The 24,704-nt window shown below is 39.8% G+C and overlaps 1 protein-coding gene across 1 annotated transcript in view; it reads left to right on the forward strand.

Moving 5' to 3' along the window:
* The window catches only part of LRP2 (LDL receptor related protein 2), a 222,142-nt gene that overhangs the window by 33,856 nt on the left and 163,582 nt on the right, over nt 1–24,704 (forward strand). Inside the window, exons 2-4 of the mRNA XM_074399509.1 lie at nt 11,798–11,905; nt 14,035–14,157; nt 21,621–21,737. Coding sequence (XP_074255610.1) covers nt 11,798–11,905; nt 14,035–14,157; nt 21,621–21,737 — 348 coding nt within the window. The remainder of the gene's footprint in view (nt 1–11,797; nt 11,906–14,034; nt 14,158–21,620; nt 21,738–24,704) is intronic.

Below are 24,704 nucleotides of genomic sequence, written 5' to 3' on the forward strand. Positions count from 1 at the left end.
TGCTGCAGCTGCAGGGTGAAATTGCCCAATCCTAGGTGCTCTTATTGGTGGGTGGGAAGGAGTGGGATTGCTGTTTCAGAAATTTTATTATCTTTAGAATGGAAGAATTTATTATTATTATTATTATTATTTTAAGATGCTCTCTTTCAAGTAGGCTAAAATAATTTTGAGCTCTGACTGTCCAAGCCACTTAGAGGTTCGGAGTTGTTCTCCACTGGGGGTGGTGCTGCCACTCTCAAGCGGTGTCTGGACGTGCATGGGAGTGTTTTTTGTTGTCATGGTGATGGGGGGAGGGCAATACTGGTGTTCTACAAATGGGAGCCAGGGATGACGTACATACTGCTCTGCCCAGGACATCTGTGCAAGGTGAGTAATTTTCCTATCCTAAATGCCAATAGTGTCCTCTGAAGAACCTCAGAGAAGTGTGGCTTTGCTTATAATGCTCTTTAGTGCTGATGGACTGCCTGATTGTAGAGGTGAGAGGTACATAATGAAAACAGAAGCGGGATGTAAGAGCCCTGGGGGCAGGGAAGAAAGACAGGTGACTAGTGTTTAAATGGAAATGGAGAAGGGTAGCTCAGTTATAAACAGCTCAGTTAAATTTCTCATTGCTCAGAATTGCGAGGTTCCTCAAGTAGTATATCTCATTCTCCTGGCATTTGGTTATTGGAAAGGCACTTTATTTCAATTACTAAGCAAATATTTAAGTAATCTTTGAGATCAACTGACTATGTTGAGAGCTGGCTGGATTGACACGGCCAGCTTGGAGAGGATGGTGGGGGATGGTCACTAGGATGTTGGCGATGCCCTAAGGCGATGGTCCCCAACCTTTTGGGCATGAGGGACTGATTTCATGGAAGACAGCTTTTCCACAGAGAGTGGGATAGTGGTGAGGGAGGGATAGCTTCAGGATAAAACAGTTTTACCTCAGATCATCAGGCATTAGATTCTTCTAAGGAATGTGCAACCTAGATCCCTCTCATATGCAGTTCACAGTAGGGTTTGTGCTCCTTTCAGAATCTAATGCAGCCACTGATCTGACAGGAGGTGGAGCTCAGGCAATAATGCTCGCTTACCTGCCTCTCACCTGCTGCTGTGTAGCCTGGTTCCGAACAGGCCACGGACCAGTACCGGGCTGTAGCCCTGGGTCTGGGGACCCCTGCCCCATGGAACCTGTTGGTAGTTTGCCATGCAAATAGGGCTGCTTTGGATCAGCCTGGGGCAGCTGGAGGGGCTGCAGGGTGGTACCATTCTCTGCTAGCAGCCTCTTGGTGAAGCACCTACCAGCCTGCTCACTGGACTCATGGTTGGGGTGAGGTTCTGGGGATTGAAGTGGAGCTCCAAGCTCTTCTCATTGTCAAAATCTATATGCTAGCTCAGGCTTTACCTACCCAGAGCGATCTTCACTTTTAACTCAATTGCTACCTGAGTAGTCACCCTCATACTCTTTCGGTTGGTACTCAAAGCTCTTTTTCCTCCATCTTCCCAGCCTTGTTGCCTGCTGCTCTCCAAGAGGTTCCCACTGCTTGGGTCATACTTATTAGACCCTCACCCATGCTAATTTTCTGTCAAGTTGTTGTTTTTCGTAGAGACAGGTTTTGCCATGTTGGCCAGGCTGATCTTGAACTCCTGGTCTCAAGTGATCTGCCCCCGTCGACCTCCCAAAGTGCTGGGATTACAGGCATGTGTCATCACGCCTGGCCTGTCAAGTTGTTTTGACCCTACACACAAAGCCTGGTCTCCCTCTTCACCTCCCCAAATCCTGCTCATTCACAAAGACCCAGTGTAGTCTTATAATTCTTTGTGAAGACTTCTCTGATGACACCAGCCTGCAGTGTTGTGTTTCCCCCCAAGGCCAGTGGGTTTTTATTATCTCCATTGTTATTTGGAACCAAATTGTCTATTGTCATGTGACATAGGTTTGGAGTCAGACTGCCTCAGTGTAAATATGTGCTCCACTACCTACTAGCTGTGAGATTTGGTCAAGCCTCATTGTCTCGTCTGTGAAATGGGGCCATTAATACCATTTCACAATGCTGTTGTGAGGGTTAAGTAAGGTAATTCATGGGAAACACTTAAAATACTGCTGGCAAGCTTGGGTGAACAAATGCTGTCATTTTGTTTGCAGGATGTGAAATGATAAAATAAGTACAGGTTCTGGAGTCACACAGGTCCTGGGGCTAAATCAGACTTTGACATTTGCTACCTTGATGGCCCCGAGGGAGCTGGTTAATGTCACTGAGGCACAGATTCTCTTCTATTAAATAAGTATAAATCTCACATCATACAGTTCAAAGAGGATCCATCCAGTGGATATGTATAAAGCTTTACATATTGTCTAACACACAGTAGGTGCTCAATAAATAACAGCTATTGTTATTGCATGGATATTTAATTTATAACATATAAATCACTTTTGCCCCCAATAAACTTAGGCTCTGTCAAAAAAGGACCATATCTTATTTTTCTTTTTTCTTCCACTGATCTGAGGATAACTGCACATAGTAGTTATAAATTTGTCTGTGGCGTTAGTGAATCTGGCGTCATATTCTTTTGGCCCTTATTTATTAATTTATTTATTTATTTAGCACTTAAAATCTGTGTCTACATGATAATGCATCAACTTGCATTGTAGGTTTTGTCCTCAAATCTTTTTTTTTTTTTTTGAGACGGAGTTTCGCTCTTGTCACCCAGGCTGGAGTGCAATGGCACAATCTCGGCTCACCGCAACCTCCACCTCCTGGGTTCAAGCAATTCTCCTGCCTCAGCCTCCTGAGTAGCTGGGATTACAGGCACGTGCCACCATGCCCAGCTAATTTTTTGTATTTTTAGTAGAGACGGGGTTTCACTATGTTGACCAGGATGGTCTCGATCTCTTGACCTCGTGATCCACCCGCCTCAGCCTCCCAAAGTGCTGAGATTACAGGATTGAGCCACCACGCCCAGCCTGTCCTCAAATCTTTGACTTCTTGAAATGTCCTTATAAATGTATTGTTTTGCTCTAAGAAAACATCAGTGCTCTGAAACGATAATTTGGACAAAGCAGTCTATTCAATGGTTTGTAAACTGGATTAGAAAAAAAAAAAGAATTCCTGCTACCTATTTGGTGATCTGTAAGGAAAACCAGGCAGTTAAAATGTTGCACAGAAAGAGAATAGTAGGTTGGTTTGCTGTTCATGGCTTGTTTCAGTTTCATTAACTGGATCCTTGACTATTCCATCAATTTGACACTAGACAGGGTACGGTGCTCTACATAATTTGTCACCCTTGGCTGTCATCACTATAGTGTAAAGTTTTGGAAATAAGCAGATTACCCTAAATCTTCAAAAGGAGACTGGCCTTGTTTATGTGGGCAAGGTTATGGGAATTGCAGTGAACTGTCAGCTAACTTATGAATATCAGAAGTATGTCTATCAATACCATGGGAATCAAAATTAAGTAGAGAAAAAGTGAAGCAAAAATTATGGATAAGGAATTGCCTTTTAAATTTGTTTGTTTCTTTGAGTTTAGTGAAGGTGGGACTATTAAAATGTGATTTAGTTGTTGACATTTTAAAGAAGAGGACATGTACCTCCTCAGGTAGACCAAGTGTTTGGAAGGACCAGCATGTGTTAAGAGGATCTAGCAGGGAAATAGGATTTGCCATAGAAATTACCTTACTCCGTTAACTTTGGACAATGTTCCATTGACTACCACTTGCCTTTCTCTTCTAAGAAGAGAATTTATGGGGCCGGGCGTGGTGGCTCATGCCTGTAATCCCAGCACTTTGGGAGGCCGAGGCAGGTTATCATGAGGTCAGAAGTTTGAGACCAGGCTGACTGATATGGTGAAACCCCATCTCTACTAAAAATACAAAAATTAGCTGGGCCTGGTGGCACACATCTGTATTCTCAGCAACTCAGGAGGCTGAGGCAGGAGAATTGCTTGAACTCGGGAGGCGGAGGTTGTAGGGAGCCGAGATTGTGCCACTGCACTCCAGCCTGGGTGACAGAGCGAGATTCTGTCTCAAGAAAAAAAAAAAGAGAGAGAATTTATGGAAAGAAAAAGAAACTTACAAGGAAAGGGTAAAAGAGTGAAACTGCTATTAATATGACTCAATGTTTTGCTCTTTTTTAAAAACTTCTAGATATTCCTCTTTTTTTACATTATTCCAGATTCCATTTTTCTCTCTATGGATTTAAGATGGTAAATTTCTACTAAATGTCTTGTTGTTTGCTCTGATAGTTTTTTATATTTCTGATATATAATGGTCCCAGCAGGCTAAATTTTACAAAGAGAATTCTGTGTTTCCTGACGAATATGCATTAGCTATTCCATAAGCACCCAGTACTGTGCCAGAGACTGCAAATGACAGAGGAATGTTCTCAATCAAGGGTTGTTCCTTGCTCTGGAAAACAAACAGGCAAATGACTTCTTTTCTCTGGGCACTATCTGTTATTCTAATATCTTATCTTAACACATTCTTGTCCAACACTTGCCCAAAGCCTGGGATATGGCTACTGATTAAGAAAGGATTACTCCTGTTTTTTTTTTTTTTTTTTTTTTTTTCTTTCTAGCTTTGGGCTCTCTATGAGGTTGTGAAGCAGGTTGATCCCTATGGCTAATATAAATTTTATATTTATAAAAATATAAATATACCAAAATGCGTAAAAACTTTATTGCATTGTTTTTGATTGGTGCAATTTTTCCTAAATCTAATAAATTTTTTTTTAATCCATGCAACAGTCAGGTATATGTGTGTCCTAAATCCAGTAATTTTTTAATGCTCTGTTAGTCACCAAGTAGACTACTCTTTTTCTCCACCTGAAGTATATGAGCACTATGGATTCTACACCAGTCCAATAATGAACTCAGTTAATGTTAGTTGAGAGCAATTTTGGAGAAAAATATCAGATTTTCACATTCATTCTTGAGTTTAGTGGAATAAGCTTTTTTTTTTTGGTGAAAGGGAATGTAGAATAGTGGTCAAGTAGCATGAATGCTGGAATCAGAACTGTCAGATTCAAATCCTTGCTTTGCACATATTTGCTATTGGATTGTGGGCAAGTTACTGAATTGCTCTGTGCTTTGATTTCTTTATTTGTAAAACGTTCATAATAACAGCATCTATTTCACAGGGTTATTATGAGGATTAAATGAGCTAATATTGGCAGAGCACTTAGAATGGTGCATGTCATTTCAGTGCTGTATGAATACTTCTTTTCATCTTTGCACCATCTATTCTGATTCATGGGAAAGGCAGGGGCTGGTGCTGGGGAGGTAGGGTGTTCACTTGGTTTTGATGGTTCCTTTATGATGATTGCCTGGTTCTTAACAAAGGTTTTTAATTTCAATGTGGATATATTTTCCTCCTTGGTTTTTACTAGAGGTTTTTTTTTTTTTTTTTTTTTTTTTTTTTTTTAATTTCTTAAAATCAGGCAGCACCCAAACCAGAACAGGTTCAGAGAGGCTCCTGGAAAATGTTTTAAATGTTTTAAAGATACATAACTGATTGTTTGCAAGATTACTTCTTGGTTAAAACTGGATTGGTTGAATATGGCAGTTTAGAGACTATTTGCTAAACAAAGTTTTAAAGCCAGCTCTATATAGATTTTTTTTTCCCCTCCCTGTGGGTGGAATAATCCCCTTATCTTTTTTTTTTTTAAAGCTTCAAATTCTTAAATAACAAAATGTAGATAATATCTAGATAAAACTTTTGGAGGGTTGTGAATAAAGGCTATTTATGTAAAACAAAACACTCAGAAAATAAAGTGCATTTAGATCAATTGAAGTCGGGGCACCTGCAATTGTTATCAGACCTAATCTAGACCTTTTCACTAGTGGTTTATTTTTAAACAACGCATATTCCCTATATGAGAGAATGAGCTTCTGAAGCCAGTGGAGCATTTTGGCGGATTGCTGAGAGGTACCCAGCAATAATAAAGTATCAGTTTGTTTTTTCTGGAGAACTATTTCCAAACAATAGTTATTTGGGAGTTATAACAGGCATGAAAGTTATTACTGAAAAGGTGAATTCGACAAATGAATTATCATAGGTCTGTTGATAAATTCAGAAAATTGGATTTGATATATTAGATAATGGAGTCATGGGGAGATCAAATGTAAAAATCACTACCTATAAAAATTACTTAATTGCAACATTTCCCCCATCAGTTTCATTTTTTACATGTGTGATTTTGAATAATTGACTTTGAAGTATTTTATAAAATGACTTTTGGGTCTCTATTTTGTGTTTTTTCATGATGTGTTTAAATTGGTATTTTAGTTTGGAAAAACAAACAAGTCCCCCCACCCCTTAAAAATGGGACTTGTAGTAAAAGTTGCTTAAGAAATAGCATTAATTATATATATTATCAAAACAGGCAATATAAATTGTTCTGATAATTTAAATACTCAGTCTCTCAGTTCATATTTTTCTTTTCTCCATGGCAATATGAAACTCTCTGTAAGAGGACTGTTCTTTACGATTGTTATAAGTTTTCAACCAGAAGATACTACCTTTACAACCTTAGATACTAAGGGAGACAAATGTACTGAACTTATAAATGTATTATGTTGAATTACTAACAATAGACCTAATTGATAAAAGTGATTTAATATATGTTGTGTTAATAGCTAAACCTCCAAAGCCCCTAATCTCCCATGGAAATATTGCTTTGTAGAACAAAATCCAATGAGAAGTTCTGGGATTCCAGAGTGAATTTGTACATTCCTTAGGGGCATTTTTGCAAGGGAGGTTGTTGTGTTTTAAAGGTAGTTGATAAGAGACCTGCACCACCAACCTCAGACCTGCACCACCAAACACCATCATGCATTAGTCTATAGAAGGTATTTGGGTGTACATACTCCTGTACCACTCGGTACCACCATTTAGCCAAGCGAAGTTTCTGACCATTTGCAGCATACATTATAAATCAGGATGTCACTACCAGACAATCAGATTTGAACATTCCATGAACAAAGTAGCCTATATACCCTAGGAATAGATCACTTTACTATGTTTATGTCATGCTGTTGATATGCCTGCATTTACACAAGTCAGGATAGCACACTGCTTATTTATTTTAGGAGTAGGTAATTGATCTGTATATATACCTAATTTTGGTTAATTATCAAAAAATTGAAATAGGTAATTTAGCATGATTGCTTAAATACACGGGGAAGATACAATTATTCTTCCAATGCCAAAAATTGCTCCTTTATCCTGTGGGTTTGTGAAAGAATAGAATAATTTTAAGTATTTTCTAACTTGGGCTCGTATTGGCTGATGTCTTTGAAAATTTTTTCTGTGAGGCACATAATGCTTGGGAATGTCACTGGCCAGGTATTTGGAGAACTTTGGTCTTTGGGGAGACCTAGGGAAATCACAGGATGTATTTGTTCAGTGAAGTGAACTTGTTTAAGTTATATTCTCCTTCCAGTATCACTAGGGAGTATCGCTGCCACTTGGGTGTCAACTTTTGCTGTCAAGTTTATATACTCTGGTTTTGTTTTAGTTTTGGCTCTTTGGCTTAAAAAATTGTTTGCAGAAATGAGCTTATGGATCTGGCAAGTTATAACTTAATTTTTAAAAACTAAGCCAAAATATTGGTTAGTTTAGAATCTAAGAATGAAAGGCCATAATTTGCTGTATATCTTAAAAAATAAGATAAGGAACTAAAAAAAGTACAGTTAAGCAAATGAAAAGTTACTCATGATATTATCAATCAATCAGAGATAACCACTGTTAATATTCTGGTCTTTTTAATGCTTTTTTTTTTCTTATGTAACTGTTTTATGTAAAAATTTACATCCTTGTTTTTGTTACATTAAATTATTATTATTATTTTTACAGTTAATTTGTTCAAACCAGGCAGGGTCCAATGAAAGGACTTCTTTTTTTTTTTTTTGAAAGAAAGAGAAAGAGAAAGGGGGAGAGAGAACAGGAGTCTTGGTCTATTGCCCAGGCTGGAATGTAATCTAAAAATAGGTATTAAAAAACCTCTTTTGCCGGGCGCGGTGGCTCAAGCCTGTAATCCCAGCACTTTGGGAGGCCGAGGCGGGTGGATCACGAGGTCGAGAGATCGAGACCATCCTGGTCAACATGGTGAAACCCCGTCTCTACTAAAAGTGCAAAAAATTAGCTGGGCATGGTTGCACGTGCCTGTAATCCCAGCTACTCAGGAGGCTGAGGCAGGAGAATTGCCTGAACCCGGGAGGCGGAGGTTGCGGTGAGCCGAGATCGCGCCATTGCACTCCGGCCTGGGTAACAAGAGCGAAACTCCGTCTCAAAAAACAAAACAAAACAAAACAAAACAAAACAAAAAACCTCTTTTATGTCGATAATTGTGCTTAACAGCGGAGGCAGGAAGGAATAAGGGAAGAAAATAACAAACAGCTAACCAATATTTCATTTAAGTCTGTGAAATGCTATGCAAATGCTGAAGAGTGATTTACTTCCAATTATGTGGTCACTTTCAAAATAGTTGTAATATGATGCTGAGAAAAATGTACGTTCTGTGGACCTGGGGTGAAGAATTCTATAAATATTCACTGAGTTTACTTGTTCCAGGTTTGAGTTCAAATCATAGATGTCCCTGTTAATTTTCTATCTCCTTGATCCGTCGAATATTAACAATGTGGTGTCAAAGTCTCTCGCTATTATTGTGCGGGAGTCCAAGTCTCTTTATAAGTCATTAAGAACCTGTCAGACCGGGCGCAGTGGCCCAAGCCTGTAATCCCAGCACTTTGGGAGGCCGAGGCAGCTGGATCACAAGGTCAAGAGATCGAGACCATCTTGGTCAACAAGGTGAAACCCTGTCTCTACTGAAAATACAAAAAATTAGCTGGGCATGGTGGTGCATGCCTGTAATCCCAGCTACTCAGGAGGCTGAGGCAGGAGAATTGCCTGAACCCAGGAGGCGGAGGTTGCGGTGAGCCGAGATCGCGCCATTGCACTCCAGCCTGGGTAACAAGAGAGAAACTCCGTCTCAAAAAAAAAAAAAAAAAAAAAAAAAAAAAAGGAACTTGTCTTGTGTATCTGGGTGTTCCTATATTGGGTGCATATATATTTATGATCATTGACTCCTGTTGTTGCATCGATCCTTTTACCATTATGTAATGTCCTTCTTTGTTTCTTTTAGTCTTTGTTACTATTAAAGTCTATTTTGTCGGAGACAAAAGTTACAACTCCTGTTTTCTTTTTTCTTTTTCTTTTTTTTTTTTTTTGGCTCTCCATTTGATTGGTAAGTCTTCCACCAACCCTTTGTTTTGAGTCTTTGTGTGTCCTTGCTTATGAGATGGATCTGGATAAAGCAAACCAATGGGTTTTGACTATTTTTTTTTTAGACAGGGTTTCATTCTTGTTACCAGGCTGGAGTGCAATGGCGCAATCTCGGCTCACGGCAACCTCCGCCTCCTGGGTTCAGGCAATTCTCCTGCCTCAGCCTCCTGAGTAGATGGGATTACAGGCACACACCACCATGCCCAGCTAATTTTTTGTATTTTTAGTAGAGACGGGGTTTCACCATGTTGACCAGGATGGTCTCGATCTCTTGACCTTGTGATCCACCCACCTCGGCCTCCCAAAGTGCTGGATTTACAGGCATGAGCCACCGCGCCTGGCCCGGGTTTTGACTTTTTATTCAATTTGCCTGTGTCTTTGATTGGGGCATTTAATCCATTTAAATGTAGGATTAATATTGATATTTGTGAGTTTAATATTGTCGTTTAATGCTAGCTGGCTATTTTGCCCATTAGTTGATATAGATTCTTCATTATGGAAATACTCTTTACCTTTAGGTAAATTTTTGGGATGACTGATACTGGTTTTTCCTTTCTGTGTATAGTGCTTCTTTCAGAAACTCTTGTAAAGCAGGCCTGGTGGTGATGAAATCTCTGAGTCCTTGCTTGTTCATGAAAAATTTTATTTTTCCTTCATTTATGAAGCTTAATTTGGCTGGATATGAGATACTGGGTTGAAAATTCTTTTCTTTGAGGATATTGAATATTGATCCGTGACTCTCTTCTAGTTTGTAGGGTGTCAGGCTGAGAGATCTGCTGTGAGTCTGATAGGCTTCCCTTTATGGGTAACCTGACCTTTCTCTCTAGCTGCCCTTAGAATTTTCTCCTTTATTTCAACCCTGGTGAGTCTAACGATTATATGTCTTGGGGTTGCTCTACTTGAGGAATATCTTTGTGGTGTTCTCTGTATTACCTGAAGTTAAGTATTTTCCTGCCTTACTAGGTTAGGAATGTTTTCCTGAATAATATCCTGAAGAATATTTTCCAGCTTGAATTCGTTCTCTTCATGACATTCAGGTACACCTATCAAATGTAAATTAGGTCTTTTCACATAGTCCCATATTTCTTGGAGACTTTGCTCATTCCTTTTTACTCTTTCTTCTCTAATCTTGTCTTCTCGTTTCATTTCATTAAGCTGGTCTTCAACCTCTGATACCCTTTATTCTGCTTGATCAATTCGACTGTTAAAACCTATGCATACTTCACGGAGTTCTCGTATTGTGTTCTTCAGTTCCATTAATTCACTTATATTCCTCTCTAGATTGTCTATTCTCATTAGGATTTCGTCAAACCTTTTTTTCAAAGTTCTTAGTTTCTTTACATTGGGCTAGAACATGTTCTTTTAACTTACAGAAGTTTCTTATTATCCACATTCTGAAGCCTAAATCTGTTAATGGAACGCACTCGTTCTCGACCAGGCCTTGTTCCCTTGTTGATGAGGAACTGTGATCCCCTGTAGAGGGAGAGGCATTCTGATTTTGGGTATTCTCAGCCTTTTTACGCTGATTTCTTCCCATCATTGTACATTTATCCACCTATCATCTTTGTAATTACTGACTTTCAAATTAGGTCTCTGAGTGGAAGTCCAACTTGTTGATTCCCAGCACCAGAAACTGAGCAACCCACTGCGCAGGCGCAAACAGCGGCGTTAAGATTGGTGGTGCTTTTCTGCCCGGGAATCTCCGGTCTGGCTTCCTTCTTGAGTCCCTTTTTCAATCAGCTGAATAGGCGACTCTGCCTTCCCTGAGCTCCAAACGTCGGCCAAAAGGGGACCCAGTCCCGTTTATTCTGCACCAAGGTTTTGCTGGGGTGTCGGCAAAACCGCCGCGCGGGCCACAAGAGTTGCGCTAGCGACCCGTGGGGCTGCTCTGCTGGGAATCTCCTGGTCCGTGAGCAACAAAAATTCATCTGAAAGTGTGGCGTCCTCTCGTCCTCTGCGCTTTCCCTGGGAGCTACAATCCTGAGCTGCTAGTAATCAGCCGTCTTGGATCTCTCTCGACATTAAATTATTTCTCTAAGTACTTAGAAATTCTCCATCACCATTTTATAAGTTACCAATCTGTCAATATATAGATGTGAAAAAATTTAATCCGTTTATTATTAGACATTTAAGAGGTTTGCAATTTCCTTTGTTATAAATAATGTGATGAAAAATCTTTATACATAAATCTTTGTCTACTTCTTTGATTAGTTCCTTAGGAAAAAAAAAAACCCTAGAAGTAAAAGTACTAAATTAAAGATCAGATATTTTTGAAAAGCAAGATACATGTTGTCAAACTGCTTTCCAATGAGTTACATCAAGGTACGCACTATGTGTATGAAAATCACTTTCTTCCTTTGGATGTTCAAATAAATATTTTTATATTATCATTGGGAGAATGTTTGCCTAATTTTATAATTTGCATTTCTTTGATTTAATTAGTTTAATAACTTTTCATTTTTATCAAAAATGTATATTTCTGCAGTTAAGTATCTGCATGGCATAAGTTTTTAAAATTTCTGTCTGTTGTTGCAGAATGTGACAGTGAGCATTTTCGCTGTAGAAATGGGCATTGTATCCCTAAAGACTGGAGGTGTGATGGGACCAAAGACTGTTTGGATGACTCAGATGAAATTGGTTGTGGTAAGTGAGGAGGGGCCAGGCTAAGCTCTATTTTGAGTAATGTAAGTGCTTCATGGTGATTTCAGCTGTAACAGAGAAGAGCTATGCCTTTTAGTGACAGAGGCAAGGCCAAGTATTTTGAGATCTGTGTGGTTGAATAGAGAACTGATGGTGTTAGCAATTATTTCAGTCCTTTCTGAGGTAGGGGTTCAATTTACATCAGTTTATATCTTACCTTTATCCCTTGACCACAACTTCGTTATGGAAAGATATTTGGTTACAATTTTCTGAAGCCTATATGTGATTATTTCTGATGTTTGCTTAGTGAATTTTGTGCACCCACAAGAACAAACAAAAAATAATGTTATGTGAATTACTATGATTTGTAAGTCAAGGAAGAGTCCTTTTTTTTTTTTTTTTTGAGACAGAGTTTCACTTTTGTTACCCAGGCTGGAGTGCAATGGCGTGATCTCAGCTCACCGCAACCTCCGCCTCCTGGGTTCAGGCAATTCTTCTGCCTCAGCCTCCTGAGTAGCTGGGATTACAGGCACGCGCCACCATGCCCAGCTAATTTTTTGTATTTCTAGTAGAGACGGGGTTTCACCATGTTGACCAGGATGGTCTCGATCTCTCGACCTCGTGATCCACCCGCCTCAGCCTCCCAAAGTGCTGGGATTACAGGCTTGAGCCACCGCGCCTGGCGGAAGAGTCCATTTTTATGTCAAGGGTATAGAGTAACTTATGTGAATTATCATAAAGAAATCACAGAATTGGTTATTGTGATTTATGTTATTAAAAAATTCTAGTTAAAAAATAGGATCATGTATTAAACCTCAGATCTAACTGATTTTAAAATGACTTTCACATACATTTTGTCGTGTAGTTTTCTCACTAATCTTCTGAGGTAGATTTCAGATTAGGAGACAGGGAGAAGTTAAGTCATTTATTGAAGTTCTGATGGTTGGTAAGTCCATGCACAGATCCCATTGCTCTTCCAGACTTCCCACAGGTGATAGTCGTACATCTGCAGTTTCCTTATTCCAGCAGGTGAACTAACAAAGGTTATCTTTCACAAATCAGGAAAGCAGGCGCAAAATTTTTGTTTTGAATTGTTGGCCATCTTAGGACACACGATAGCAGTCAAACTTCGGTGTGTCATTTAGATGGCAATGCATTTGAAAATGGGTAATGACTGGGTGCTGCACAGTGCTCCTCAAAAGCTCATGCACAAGTGGATCACCCGGGAGCTCATTAAAGTGCAAGTTTGGATTCCATATTTTGAGGTAGGAACTGAGCTTCTTTCTGCCTTTCTAGAAACTTCCTGCTGATGTGGATGCTGCTAGTTTGTGGACTAACAAGGCAGTAAGCTGTATTTGTAGAGACACAATCATGTGCTATCTATTTGCCTCCTCTGGGCTTACTGAGTTCATTTTGATTAAATAATAAAAGCAAAAAGGCAAGAGCAGCAGTGTATCTGGGGTAAAGGAATAAAGGAACAGCTATGCCAACACTCTTTAGAGATTTTTACCTGTATTGTATTTTATTGACCTGTAAAAATAATAACAATAACAACAATACCAATGACCACAGTGATAGCAACTAACATTACATGGTGTTTGGCATACATTATTTATTTTTCACAACAAACTGTGAAATGAGTATAGTTCCCATTTCATGATGCATACATTGAGGTTCAGAGAAACTGCCGAAGATCCAAAAGCAAGTAAATCATGGAAGCAATAATCATTTGATTCTGGGTTTTCTTTTCCAAATCGCATGGATTTTCGAGTTCATCATTATACTTTACTATTAGCTATTACAAAACGAATAGTTTAACAATAACTCATGGTTTATTTTTACTCGATTTAAGCTTTTAACCTAACACCTTTGTCATAATTTGTGTGTATATCTGCTATTTTGTTTATTCTCTGTGTTTTTAATGTTGATTTGGTTCACGAGTTTGTTGCTGAGCTTATTTGACAGTGAACTCTGATTGGGGTCCACAGACGCTAGTATAAGGGTTGTTTACTGTTTGCCTTCAAATAAATTGAGCAGGAGTTGACATGATATATTCTTGTGGAACAAGCATAGCTTGCTACTATAATGGGGAGGATGCTTGCCATAATGAGTCCTCTGTTGGTTTGTTTTAGCTCCTGTGACCTGCCAGCAGGGCTATTTCAACTGCCAGAGTGATGGGCAATGCATCCCGAACTCCTGGGTGTGTGACCAAGATCAAGACTGTGATGATGGCTCAGATGAACTGCAGCACTGCTGTAAGTGTTTGGAGAGGAATCCTGCTCTGGCTTTGTGGACTCCTACAACCCAACCAGCCGCAAAGAGGTTACACACAATGGGACGATTCTTTATCAGTGTGGAGTGGGGCCTTAAGTCACCAGGGAACCTATGCCAGCAATCTCATTCAGGGGTTGGATGATATTGAAAGTACGGATATACTGAAGAATTATGAATATACCCCAGAAATTTGGAAATAAAATAGGTTCCCAGTCTTTAATTTTGATTATGTTATGCTCAAGAAAGAAACCAAATATTTGTTGGTGCGTATAGCCGGGTGTCTTCATGTGTGTGGTTGGCAGCTGGATGAATCTTTTGGCTCTTGTGGCATACTTTGTATTCAAACCTTTCACCCCTTCTGCCCCAATGTTAAACTCTTCTTTATGACTGAGTGGAAGTAGCTAGGTCTGTTGGAGGGATTCTTGGTGGTTGCTTCAGTGACTGCTGCCACAGCCACCATAGGATGAGTCAGGAAAGAAGGAAAATGGTAGTAATGAAGCGGATATTAGCAACTGTGGCATCCCTGGACATTGAGGGGCTTTGGCTCAGTAACCTGGAAAAAACTCTTTAAATTCTCATTTCTTTGGGATAAAACTAGAAAGAATGTTTTAGCAGGTTTAGAAATAATTTTATTTTATTTATTTTTATCTTATTAGTATTATTAATTTTTGCCAGCACCTTGATCTTGGATAGTTTTATTTTATTATTATTTTTAGAGTCAGGATCTTACTCTCTCACCCAGGCTGGAGTGCAGTGGTGCGATTACAGCTCACTGCAGCCTCAAGCACCTAAAGTCCCAGCTAGTCAGAAGGCTGAAGTGGGAGATTTACCCACTTCAGCCTTCCCACTTCAGCCTTCTGACTAGCTGGGACTATAGGTGCGCACCAACATGCCCAGCTGATTTTTAAATTTTTTGGTAGAGACACGATCTTGTTACATTGTCCAGGCTGGTCTGGAATCCTGGGCTAAAGTGATCCTCCTGCTCTGGCCTCCGAAAATGTTGGGATTACAGGCGTGACCCACCATGCCTGGCTTGAAAATAATTTCAGATAAGAGAGTAATGTTGGATAAATATAAGATGTCGGCCAGGCGTGGTGGCTCAAGCCTGTAATCCCAGCACTTTGGGAGGCCGAGGCGGGTAGATCATGAGGTCAAGAGATCGAGACCATCCTGGTCAACATGGTGAAACCCCGTCTCTACTAAAAATACACAAAAAATTAGCTGGGCATGGTGGCACGTGCCTGTAATCCCAGCTACTCAGGAAGCTGAGGCAGGAGAATTGCCTGAACCCAGGAGGCGGAGGTTGCGGTGAGCCGAGATCGCACCATTGCACTCCAGCCTGGGTAACGAGCAAAACACCATCTCAAAAAAAAAAAAAAAAAAGATGTCAAGCAATTTGTCTATCATGTGTGTCATTCCATTCCTTTCTCTATTAAGGACATTTGTATAATTTAAAATCATTCTTGTATCACTATGTGTGTTTTTGGCTGCAAGGAAAGAAAAATACAACTCAAGAAAGTTTAACAAGAGGGGATTTATTATCTCACATAATAAGAAGCCTAATTGTAGATTGTTCCAGGGTTGGTTAATTCCCAGCTCAGTAATGTTATCCAATTTTTCCTTACTTTTCTGCTTTCCCATATTTATCCTATTGGCCTGTCTTGACTGCTTAAATGCTGCTTTAATCTTAAATTTTGCATCCCGAAGTCCTGACATTCTCTCAGACAGGGAGGAGGTTCTTAATAAATAGATACTAAATGCATAAATGATGGGTTTGGCTGTATAGTTTTGGGTCTATTTTCCCTTACTCTTCTCACAGAGTGGGATGAAAGCTGAGTTTTATTTTGTGATTCACTGTGTGGTGGATGACTCTTTGCTAATAATAATACTTTACAGAGGGCAATGGAACTACTAAGGGAAACTGCTTGGGAAAAGACTGGAGATAAGTTTATAGCGGTCTTTTTTTTTTTTTTCTTGGGACAGAGTCTTGCTCTACTGCCCAGGCTGGAGTGCAATGGTGCGATCTTGACTCACTGCAACCTCTGCCTCCCAGGTTCAAGCAATTCTCCTGCCTCAGTCTCCTGAGTAGCTGGGACTACAGGTGCCCACCACCACGCCCAGCTAATTTTTGTATTTTTAGGAGAGATGGGGTTTCACCATATTGGACAGGCTGGTCTTGAGCTTCTGACCTTGTGATCCACCCACCTCGGCCTCCCAAAGTGCTGGGATTAAAAGGGTGAGCCACCATGCTCAGCCTATAGCAGACATTTTTTTTTTTTTTTTTTTTTTTTTAAGGCAGAGTTTCGCTCTTGTTACCCAGGCTGGAGTGCAATGGCGCGATCTCGGCTCACCGCAACCTCCGTCTCCTGGGTTCAGGCAATTCTCCTGCCCCAGCCTCCTGAGTAGCTGGGATTACAGGCACGCGCCACCACGCCCAGCTAGTTTTTTGTATTTTTAGTAGAGACGGGGTTTCACCATGTTGACCAGGATGGTCTCAATCTCTCGACCTCGTGATCCACCCGCCTCGGCCTCCCAAAGTGCTGGGATTACAGGCTTGAGCCACCACGCCCGGCCTATAGCAGACATTTTTAAACAATATTGCCTACTATTTTAAATGACTGTGGATTTCACAAGGCAATTCTCCCATTTTTAATGATATAAAAATTCTCCATTAGATATCTTTTAGCCAAAGACAAAATATGCCACCTCTGTGCTCAGTAAAGCCACCAGAGGAATCTGGTGATTTGCAATGGGCACTTTTCCTTCCTTGACACACTGGATGGACTTTTCTACTGCACTTGACTCTGGAGACCATTCCTCCTTCTTGACACTATTCCCTTGACTACCACGACTCCCAGCAGTCCTGGCTCTCTTCTGAGCTGCTTTGGTCATTCAATTTTATTTTCCTCTTCTACTCAGCCCTTGAGATACTCAAGGGCTTGAGTGTCTTATTCTAGATGCTCTAGGATAGTCTCACATTCTCATGATTTTGGTGACTCTGTGGCCTGATGAGACTGAATTCTGTGTTTAGAACCCAGATTTTTAGCCCACACTTTAGTCTTGTATACTCAACTACCTTTGGACCTCTGTAAGGTTCCTCGAACTCAAGGTGTCCTAACTGCAAATAATCATCTTCCCTCCTGAACTGGCTTTTTCTTCTATATTAGCTGGTCTATATATTTTATCTTTATTAATAGAAATAGCATTTAACCCACTATAAGGCACTGGCAGAAAAGACAGAATCAGTCTCAAACTATTGAAAATATGCAGATGGATGCTCTTTTACTTTTTAAATTTGTGAAACGTTTTTCATAATGGAAGTATTTTATTAGATTAAAAAGAAAGATTGCTGTAAGTGATGGGAAAAATACAATCAATTAACATGAAAGGGTTATCACAATCCCCTAGGCACCCATGCTAGAAACTTGGAAGTTATTCTTGATTCTGTCTTCTTTTTCATTGCCCACATTTAATCACCAACTTCTGCCTAATTTGCCTCATAAATATTTCTGAATTTCATCTCTTCATTTCTCTCTCTTTTATTTTTTTAGTAAGGACAATTTTTTTTTTTTTTTTTTTTTTTTTTTGAGACAGGATCTTGCTCTGTTGCCCAAGTTGGAGTGCAGTGGCACAATCATGACTCACTGTAGCCGTGACCTCCTGGGCTCAAATGATCCTTCTACTTCTCACCCTCTGGAGTAGCTGGGACTACAGGCGCATGCCACCACATCTGGCTACATTTTGTATTTTTTTTGTAGAGATGTTGTTTTGCCATGTTGCCCAGGCTGGTCTCCAACTCCTGGCCTCAAGTGATCCACCCACCTTGGCCTCCCAAAGTGCTGTGATTACAGGTGTGAGCCACAATGTCTGGCCCATCTCTTCATTTCTGCTCCCACTGCCAACATCTCTCATCTGGATGACAGCAGCAGCCTCTGGATTGGCCTCCCTGCCTCCAGTCTTGTGCATCCTTAGATTCTCTCTGACACTGATGCTGATCTATCTAAGATGCTTTGGTAGCTCTCCATTAAATCCAGGAGGAAGTTCTAATTCCCTAACACAGTTTACAGTGGCTTTCAAAATGTGGCTGGCGCTTATTTTTCTATGACTATCATTTGCTATTCTTGCCTTGAAGTAGCCACTTGGATATAGAAGTGCTTTCATTTCCTGTGGGCATGCCATGCCGTGTCTTAGCTTTTTGTCTCTGTGCAAGCTGCGTGAATGCTGAATGCTCAGTGCTAGACAGCTCTTTTTGCTTTTGGCCTACCTGACTGCTGCTTCTTTAAGACCAAGGGAGGTGTCACTTTTCATGAAAACTGTCCCCATCCATGTTCCCATCCAGAATGAATTAAGTTCCCTGATTAATGCTTCTGTCATTCCTGTGTACCTATAATCCGCTTTCATTGCTGTCTTCTAATTACTCCTTAAAGTGTCCCCTAGAAGACTATGAGCTTCTTGAGGGTAGGGATTGTGCCTTGTTCATCTGCGGATTTCCATATTGCTATACTGTGTGGTACATAATAGGCCCTCAACAGGTGTTTGTGAAAGATTGGTTGAGAACGACATAATTTTACTTTTTTCTCTCTCTACATTTGAATGAGCTTTTAATTGCTCCTTTATAAGCCCTTTGAAATCCTAAGCACAAAATATAGAATTATTTGGGCTTGATGTAAAGAAGAAAGCCAAGGTAATTGAAATAATACTGATACCTGACCTAGTATCTTTTCATGTTTTGTTTGAGACAACTCATGACTTGTCTTTTCAGGAATTAAAGAAAGTTCTTGCTGGGTGCAGTGGCTCACACCTGTAATCCCAGCACTTTGGGAGGCTGAGGTGGGTGGATCACCTGAGGTCAGGAGTTCGAGACCAGCCTGACCAACATGGAGAAACCCCGTCTCTATGAAAAATACAAAATTAGCCAGGCTTGGTGGCACCTGACGGTAATCCCAGTTATTCAGGAGGCTGACGCAGAAGAGGCTGAGGCAGGAGGTGGAGGTTGCAGTGAGCCAAGATCGTGTCATTGCACTCCAGCCTGGGCAACAAGAGTGAATTCTGTCTCAAAAGAAAAAAAAAAGTTCTTTAACTTTATGTGGAAATTGGCAATCGATACTTAAATAAGTTATATGGAAATTCAATAAGGAAGTATGAATCTTTTTAACCATTTTCACATAAACTTGTGTCGCTGCCATGGGCAGAATTCAGACATTTAAGTGCCTTCTAGAAAAATCTATTCTGCCTTTGTTAATAGAAGTAAAATTGGACCCACAGGTATAAGGTACTAAGAGAAAATATAAAATTATTTAGTGTTAGAAATAGGCTGACTGAAAAAATTTTGTTTACATTCCAGAATTATATGACACCATTTTATTAATTAAACAGAAAGAAGGAAGAAAATGACAAGGAGGATATAATCAATTAAGCATAGAGAAGGGTGTTAATTGTGGTTTTATAAAATATCTTATCACATGATAATTTTTATATGTTTGAAGTTTCAAGTACCACCTTGAAAACTGTCACTGTCTGCTTATCTTTTACATATATATTTTTAAGAGACAGGAGTCTTGCTTTGCTGCCCAGGCTGGAGTGCAGTGGCATGATTATAGCTCATTCTAACTATATAAAAAGAGAAGTTCTTTTGGGCTCAAGTGATCTTCCTACCTCAGCCTTCCAAATAGCTATGATTACAGCTACTTGGAAGTGAGACACTGTGCCTCACTAAATTTAATTTTTTTTTTTTTTTTTTTTTTTTGAGACGGAGTTTCGCTCTTGTTGCCCAGGCTGGATGGAGTGCAATGGCGCGATCTCGGCTCACCGCAACCTCCGCCTCCTGGGTTCAGGCAATTCTCCTGCCTCAGCCTCCTGAGTAGCTGGGATTACAGGCACACGCCACCATGCCCAGCTAATTTTCAGTATTTTTAGTAGAGGCGGGGTTTCACCATGTTGACCAGGATGGTCTCTTGACCTCGTGATCCACCCGCCTCGGCCTCCCAAAGTGCTGGGATTACAGGCTTGAGCCACCGCGCCCGGCTTTTTTTTTTTTTTTTTTTAAAGATACAAGGATCTCACTATGTTGCCCAGAATGGTCTTGAACTCCTGGCCTCAAGTGATCTTGCCTCAGTTTCCTCAAGTAGTTGGGATTACAGGCACAAGCCAGTGTGCTGGGTTTCCTTGTCTTTTGCAAAGGTTTTTCATGTTAAGTTTTGATGATACATTCCTTAACAGATACCTAATTTTATCAGAAAACCAACTTTTGCTGAACCTAAATCTCTATACTATATAGAAGTATAGGAAGCTCTGTAAAAATTGAGGGCAAACCTTTTTTCTTCCATTAGAGGATTATATTACATTTTTTAAAGGGTCACATTTTCCCCCAAAGCTCTTTGTATGTAGACAATTTTTAAATCCCATGTAAGATAGTGTTACCATGTTGTGGTAATTCTTGCCTTAGAAAATTATACTTTTGCTTTTGCATTTACAGGATAGCTTTCACATCATGCTTGCGGGCATCAGTTCATTGGATTTTATCTGTTTTATCTGGAGGCAAATCTGATGAACTGCTGATACTCTGCTTTCATCTATACTAATCAACATGGGATAAAATAAGACTAGCTTGATTTTTTTTTTTCTGTTTATAAAATTGATACATGGTTAATGTAGACAGTTTATAGGATAAAGGAAACTACACAGAAAAAAAAATCACTTCTATTTATATTCACACCACTCTGTAATAACTGCTTTTAAAGCTTTGGTATATTTCCTTCTTGTTTCTTTTATTTTCTTTCTTTCTTTTTTTTTTTTTTTTTGAGATGGAGTCTCACTCTGTCACCTAGGCTGGAGTGCAATGGTGCAGCCTTGGCTCACTGCAACCTCCACTTCCTGGGTTCAAGCAGTTTTCCTGCCTCAGCCTCTTGAGTACCTTGGATTACCGGCACCTTCCACCACGCCCAGCTAATTTTTGTATTCTCAGTAGAGACAGGGGTTCACCCTATTGGCTAGGCTCGTCTGGAACTCCTGACCTCGTGATCTGCCCAACTCCCTCCCAAAGTGCTGGGATTATGGGCATGAGCCACTGTGCCCGGCCTCCTTCTTGTTTATAAAAGGATTTCAATGGGTGGGGGGGAGGACGGACCTTGCCAGTTTTTGGTTAATACCTATATCTACAAAATTTTTATTTCATTAACCCTTTTTACCATATAGTTTAAAAATCTGTATTGTATTCCTTACATATGTTGATAACATAATTGTGTACGCTAGCATGCTTGAATGTGGACACTATCCTGTGGGCATTTTGATAATATGCTTTTGCTTTTGCATTGTAAGCTTAGCTTGGTGGTAGCTGGGTACTTGTGTCCCTATGAACTTTATGCTTTGCAATATCCTTGCTAATGTCAATAGTTTAGTCTGTATCTAGCAATAATTATAAATGAATAATTTTTTCTCTTCACAGCGCAAAGTACATGCTCAAGTCATCAGATAACATGCTCCAATGGTCAGTGTATCCCAGGTGAATACAGGTGTGACCACGTCAGAGACTGCCTAGATGGAGCTGATGAGAAGGACTGCGGTGAGTCTGAGTCCTTGAACTGTATTTGGTTTCACCCTTGTCCCTTTGGCATTTTAATCAATTTGTTAGATTTGTTGATGGACATAAATGCCTATAATACGTCTCTTGTTATTGCAATCTCTTGTCAGATTCTTTTGTGGATTAGGGGTGATGTTCTGATCAGAGTCTATTTTTAACAAGACATTCTAAGAGTGTCTTGCCTTAGCACATCAAGTTTCTGTATTTTTTGTAGTAAGAAACTTTTAACAGAGAATCCAAAAAGATAATTAAATACATTGAGTACAGAATCCAGTTTGGTCAATTTTAACTGGTATTACATGTCTATAGTAAGTTTCTAGGTCAAATTTCTCATTAGTTTTCCTGCTTTTATGGACTCAACATTTTTCAGATTACCTTTGGAAAAGTGTTACATTTTGAAAATGGCTTTTCCTATTACAGCAGCATACTATGTTTGTAACTGATCACTACAAAATAAGACATATAAATCATAGCATTCTATGTATAATGTTTGTTACCACACCAAAATAAGAAAGTGCAATCATGGTTCATTATGCAGTAATAGATAAGTAAAGAACAATCAAGAACAGTCTTCCTTTTTTGAGGCTTATATAGAACTGTTAGGATACAAGAAGATAGGAATTAGTCTGCGATGTCAGTCCTATAGTTCATATAATTGTCCTCAATCTAAGACATGCCTAGTTTCTGGTTTCTTTTCTTTTCTTATTTCTTTCTTGAGGCAGACTTTTGCTTGTTACCCAGGCCGGAGTGCAAGGGTGTGATCTTGGCTCACTGCAGTCTCTGCTTCCCTGGTTCAAGTGATTCTCCTGACTCAGCCTCCTGAGAAGCTGGGATTACAGGCACGCACCATACCACCATACCTTGATAATTTTTGTATTTTTAGTAGAGATGGGGTTTCACCATGTTGGTCAGGCTGGTCTTGAACTTCTGACCTCCGGTGATCCACCTGCCTTGGCCTCCCAAAGTGCTGGGATTACAGGTGTAAATCACCATGTCCGACCCATAGTTTCCCTTAAAAGCTCTTATAAGTCTATCATTTATGAGTTTCCAGAAGTTCCTTGAGTTATACACACACACACACACACACACACACACACACACACACACACACACATATATGTGCATGTATATATATATAATATACATATATATATTTCTGACAGGTCTTTTAAGTGCACTCCTGCATTTCATAATTTTACTGTGTGCTATATAAAGATATACTCATGAGTCACTTAATGAGGGGGACACATTCTGAGAAATGTGTTGTTAGGGAATTTTGTTGTTGTGTGAATATCATAGAATATAGTTAAACACACCTGGATGGTATAGCCTACCACACACCTAGGGTACATGGTATATACCCTAGGTATATACCCTTGCTCCTAGGCTACAAACCTGCACACCATGTTATTGTGCCGACTACTACAGGCAATTGGAACACAATGTTAAGTATTTACATGTCTAAACATATGGAAACATAGAAAAATATGGTATTATAACCTTAGGGGACCATTGTAGTACATGTAATACGTGCAGTCTGTCGTTGACTGAAAGAGCGCTATGCGATTATGACTGTACTTCCTTTAGTTTGCTCTTAAATTTGTATTTCAAACTTCAAGGAGTTATCCCCATATTCCATTAATTGGTGGGCAGATATTTATGTACCTTAGAAACCTGGATCATAAACTTTTCAATTATTATATCCCCAGCTGAAGATTCAAGTTTTAGCCTGTTCTCATGGGATATCTCCTCTGTTGTTTAATAATTTGGTTTAATTTTAGTTTTCTGGATTGTTTATAAATTCCTTCCTTTGATACAAATTTTTTTTAGTGGTTTCTGATGAAAGAACTATCTTGTGTAAATTTTGCTAAATATCCTAATATGGTGCCGTGCCTTGGTTAGGAGCTATCATACATTGATTATGGGAAGCAAATTGTTCCTAGTCACTGTGCATTTCAAGCTATACTGTTCATGGAAGAAATACTTGCATATGTGCAAAGGAAAGACCCATGCTTCCCTCCATACCATGACCACATGGTGCATTTTTAAAAACGACGCTTCTTCAGTGCTTTCTCCTTTGCATGTTATTTTTCTTTGAGAGAAGTGTTTGTGCTATTTGTCTTTGTCTCTGCATTTCCTAGCAGAGTTCCTCGTACAGTTCTGTTCTAATTTTCATCTTAAGTATTCTTATTTTTAATTTTACTTATTTTTTATTTTATTAAGTTCTGGGAAGTGCAGAACATGCAGGTTTGTTACATAGATATACTTGTGTCATGGTGGTCTGCTGCACTTATCAACCCATCACCTAGATTTCAAGCCCTATATACATTAGGTATTTGTCCTAATGCTCCCCCTCCCCTTATCCCCAACCCCCCAACAGGCCCCAGTGTGTGATGTTCCCTTTCCTGTGTCCATGTGTTCTTATCATCGTTCAACTCCTACTTATGAGAGAGAACATGTGGTATTTGGTTTTCTGTTTCTGTGTTAGTTTGCTGAGAATGATGGCTTCCAGCTTCATCCATGTTCCTGCAAAAGACGTGAACTCGATCTTTTTTTTTTTTTTTTTAATTTATTTTTATTTATTTTTATTTATTTTTATTTTTTTTTAATTTTTATTATTATTATTTTTTTTTTGAGACGGAGTTTCGCTCTTGTTACCCAGGCTGGAGTGCAATGGCGCGATCTCGGCTCACCGCAACCTCCGCCTCCTGGGCTCAGGCAATTCTCCTGCCTCAGCCTCCTGAGTAGCTGGGATTACAGGCACGTGCCACCATGCCCAGCTAATTTTTTGTATCTTTAGTAGAGACGGGGTTTCACCGTGTTGACCAGGATGGTCTCGATCTCTCAACCTCGTGATCCACCCGCCTCAGCCTCCCAAAGTGCTGGGATTACAGGCTTGAGCCGCCGCGCCCGGCTACTCGATCTTTTTTTATGGGTGCATAGTATTCC

Source organism: Saimiri boliviensis, chromosome 5 (genome assembly GCF_048565385.1).
Source record: "Saimiri boliviensis isolate mSaiBol1 chromosome 5, mSaiBol1.pri, whole genome shotgun sequence".
In the NCBI taxonomy this organism is placed as follows: Eukaryota; Metazoa; Chordata; class Mammalia; order Primates; family Cebidae; genus Saimiri; species Saimiri boliviensis.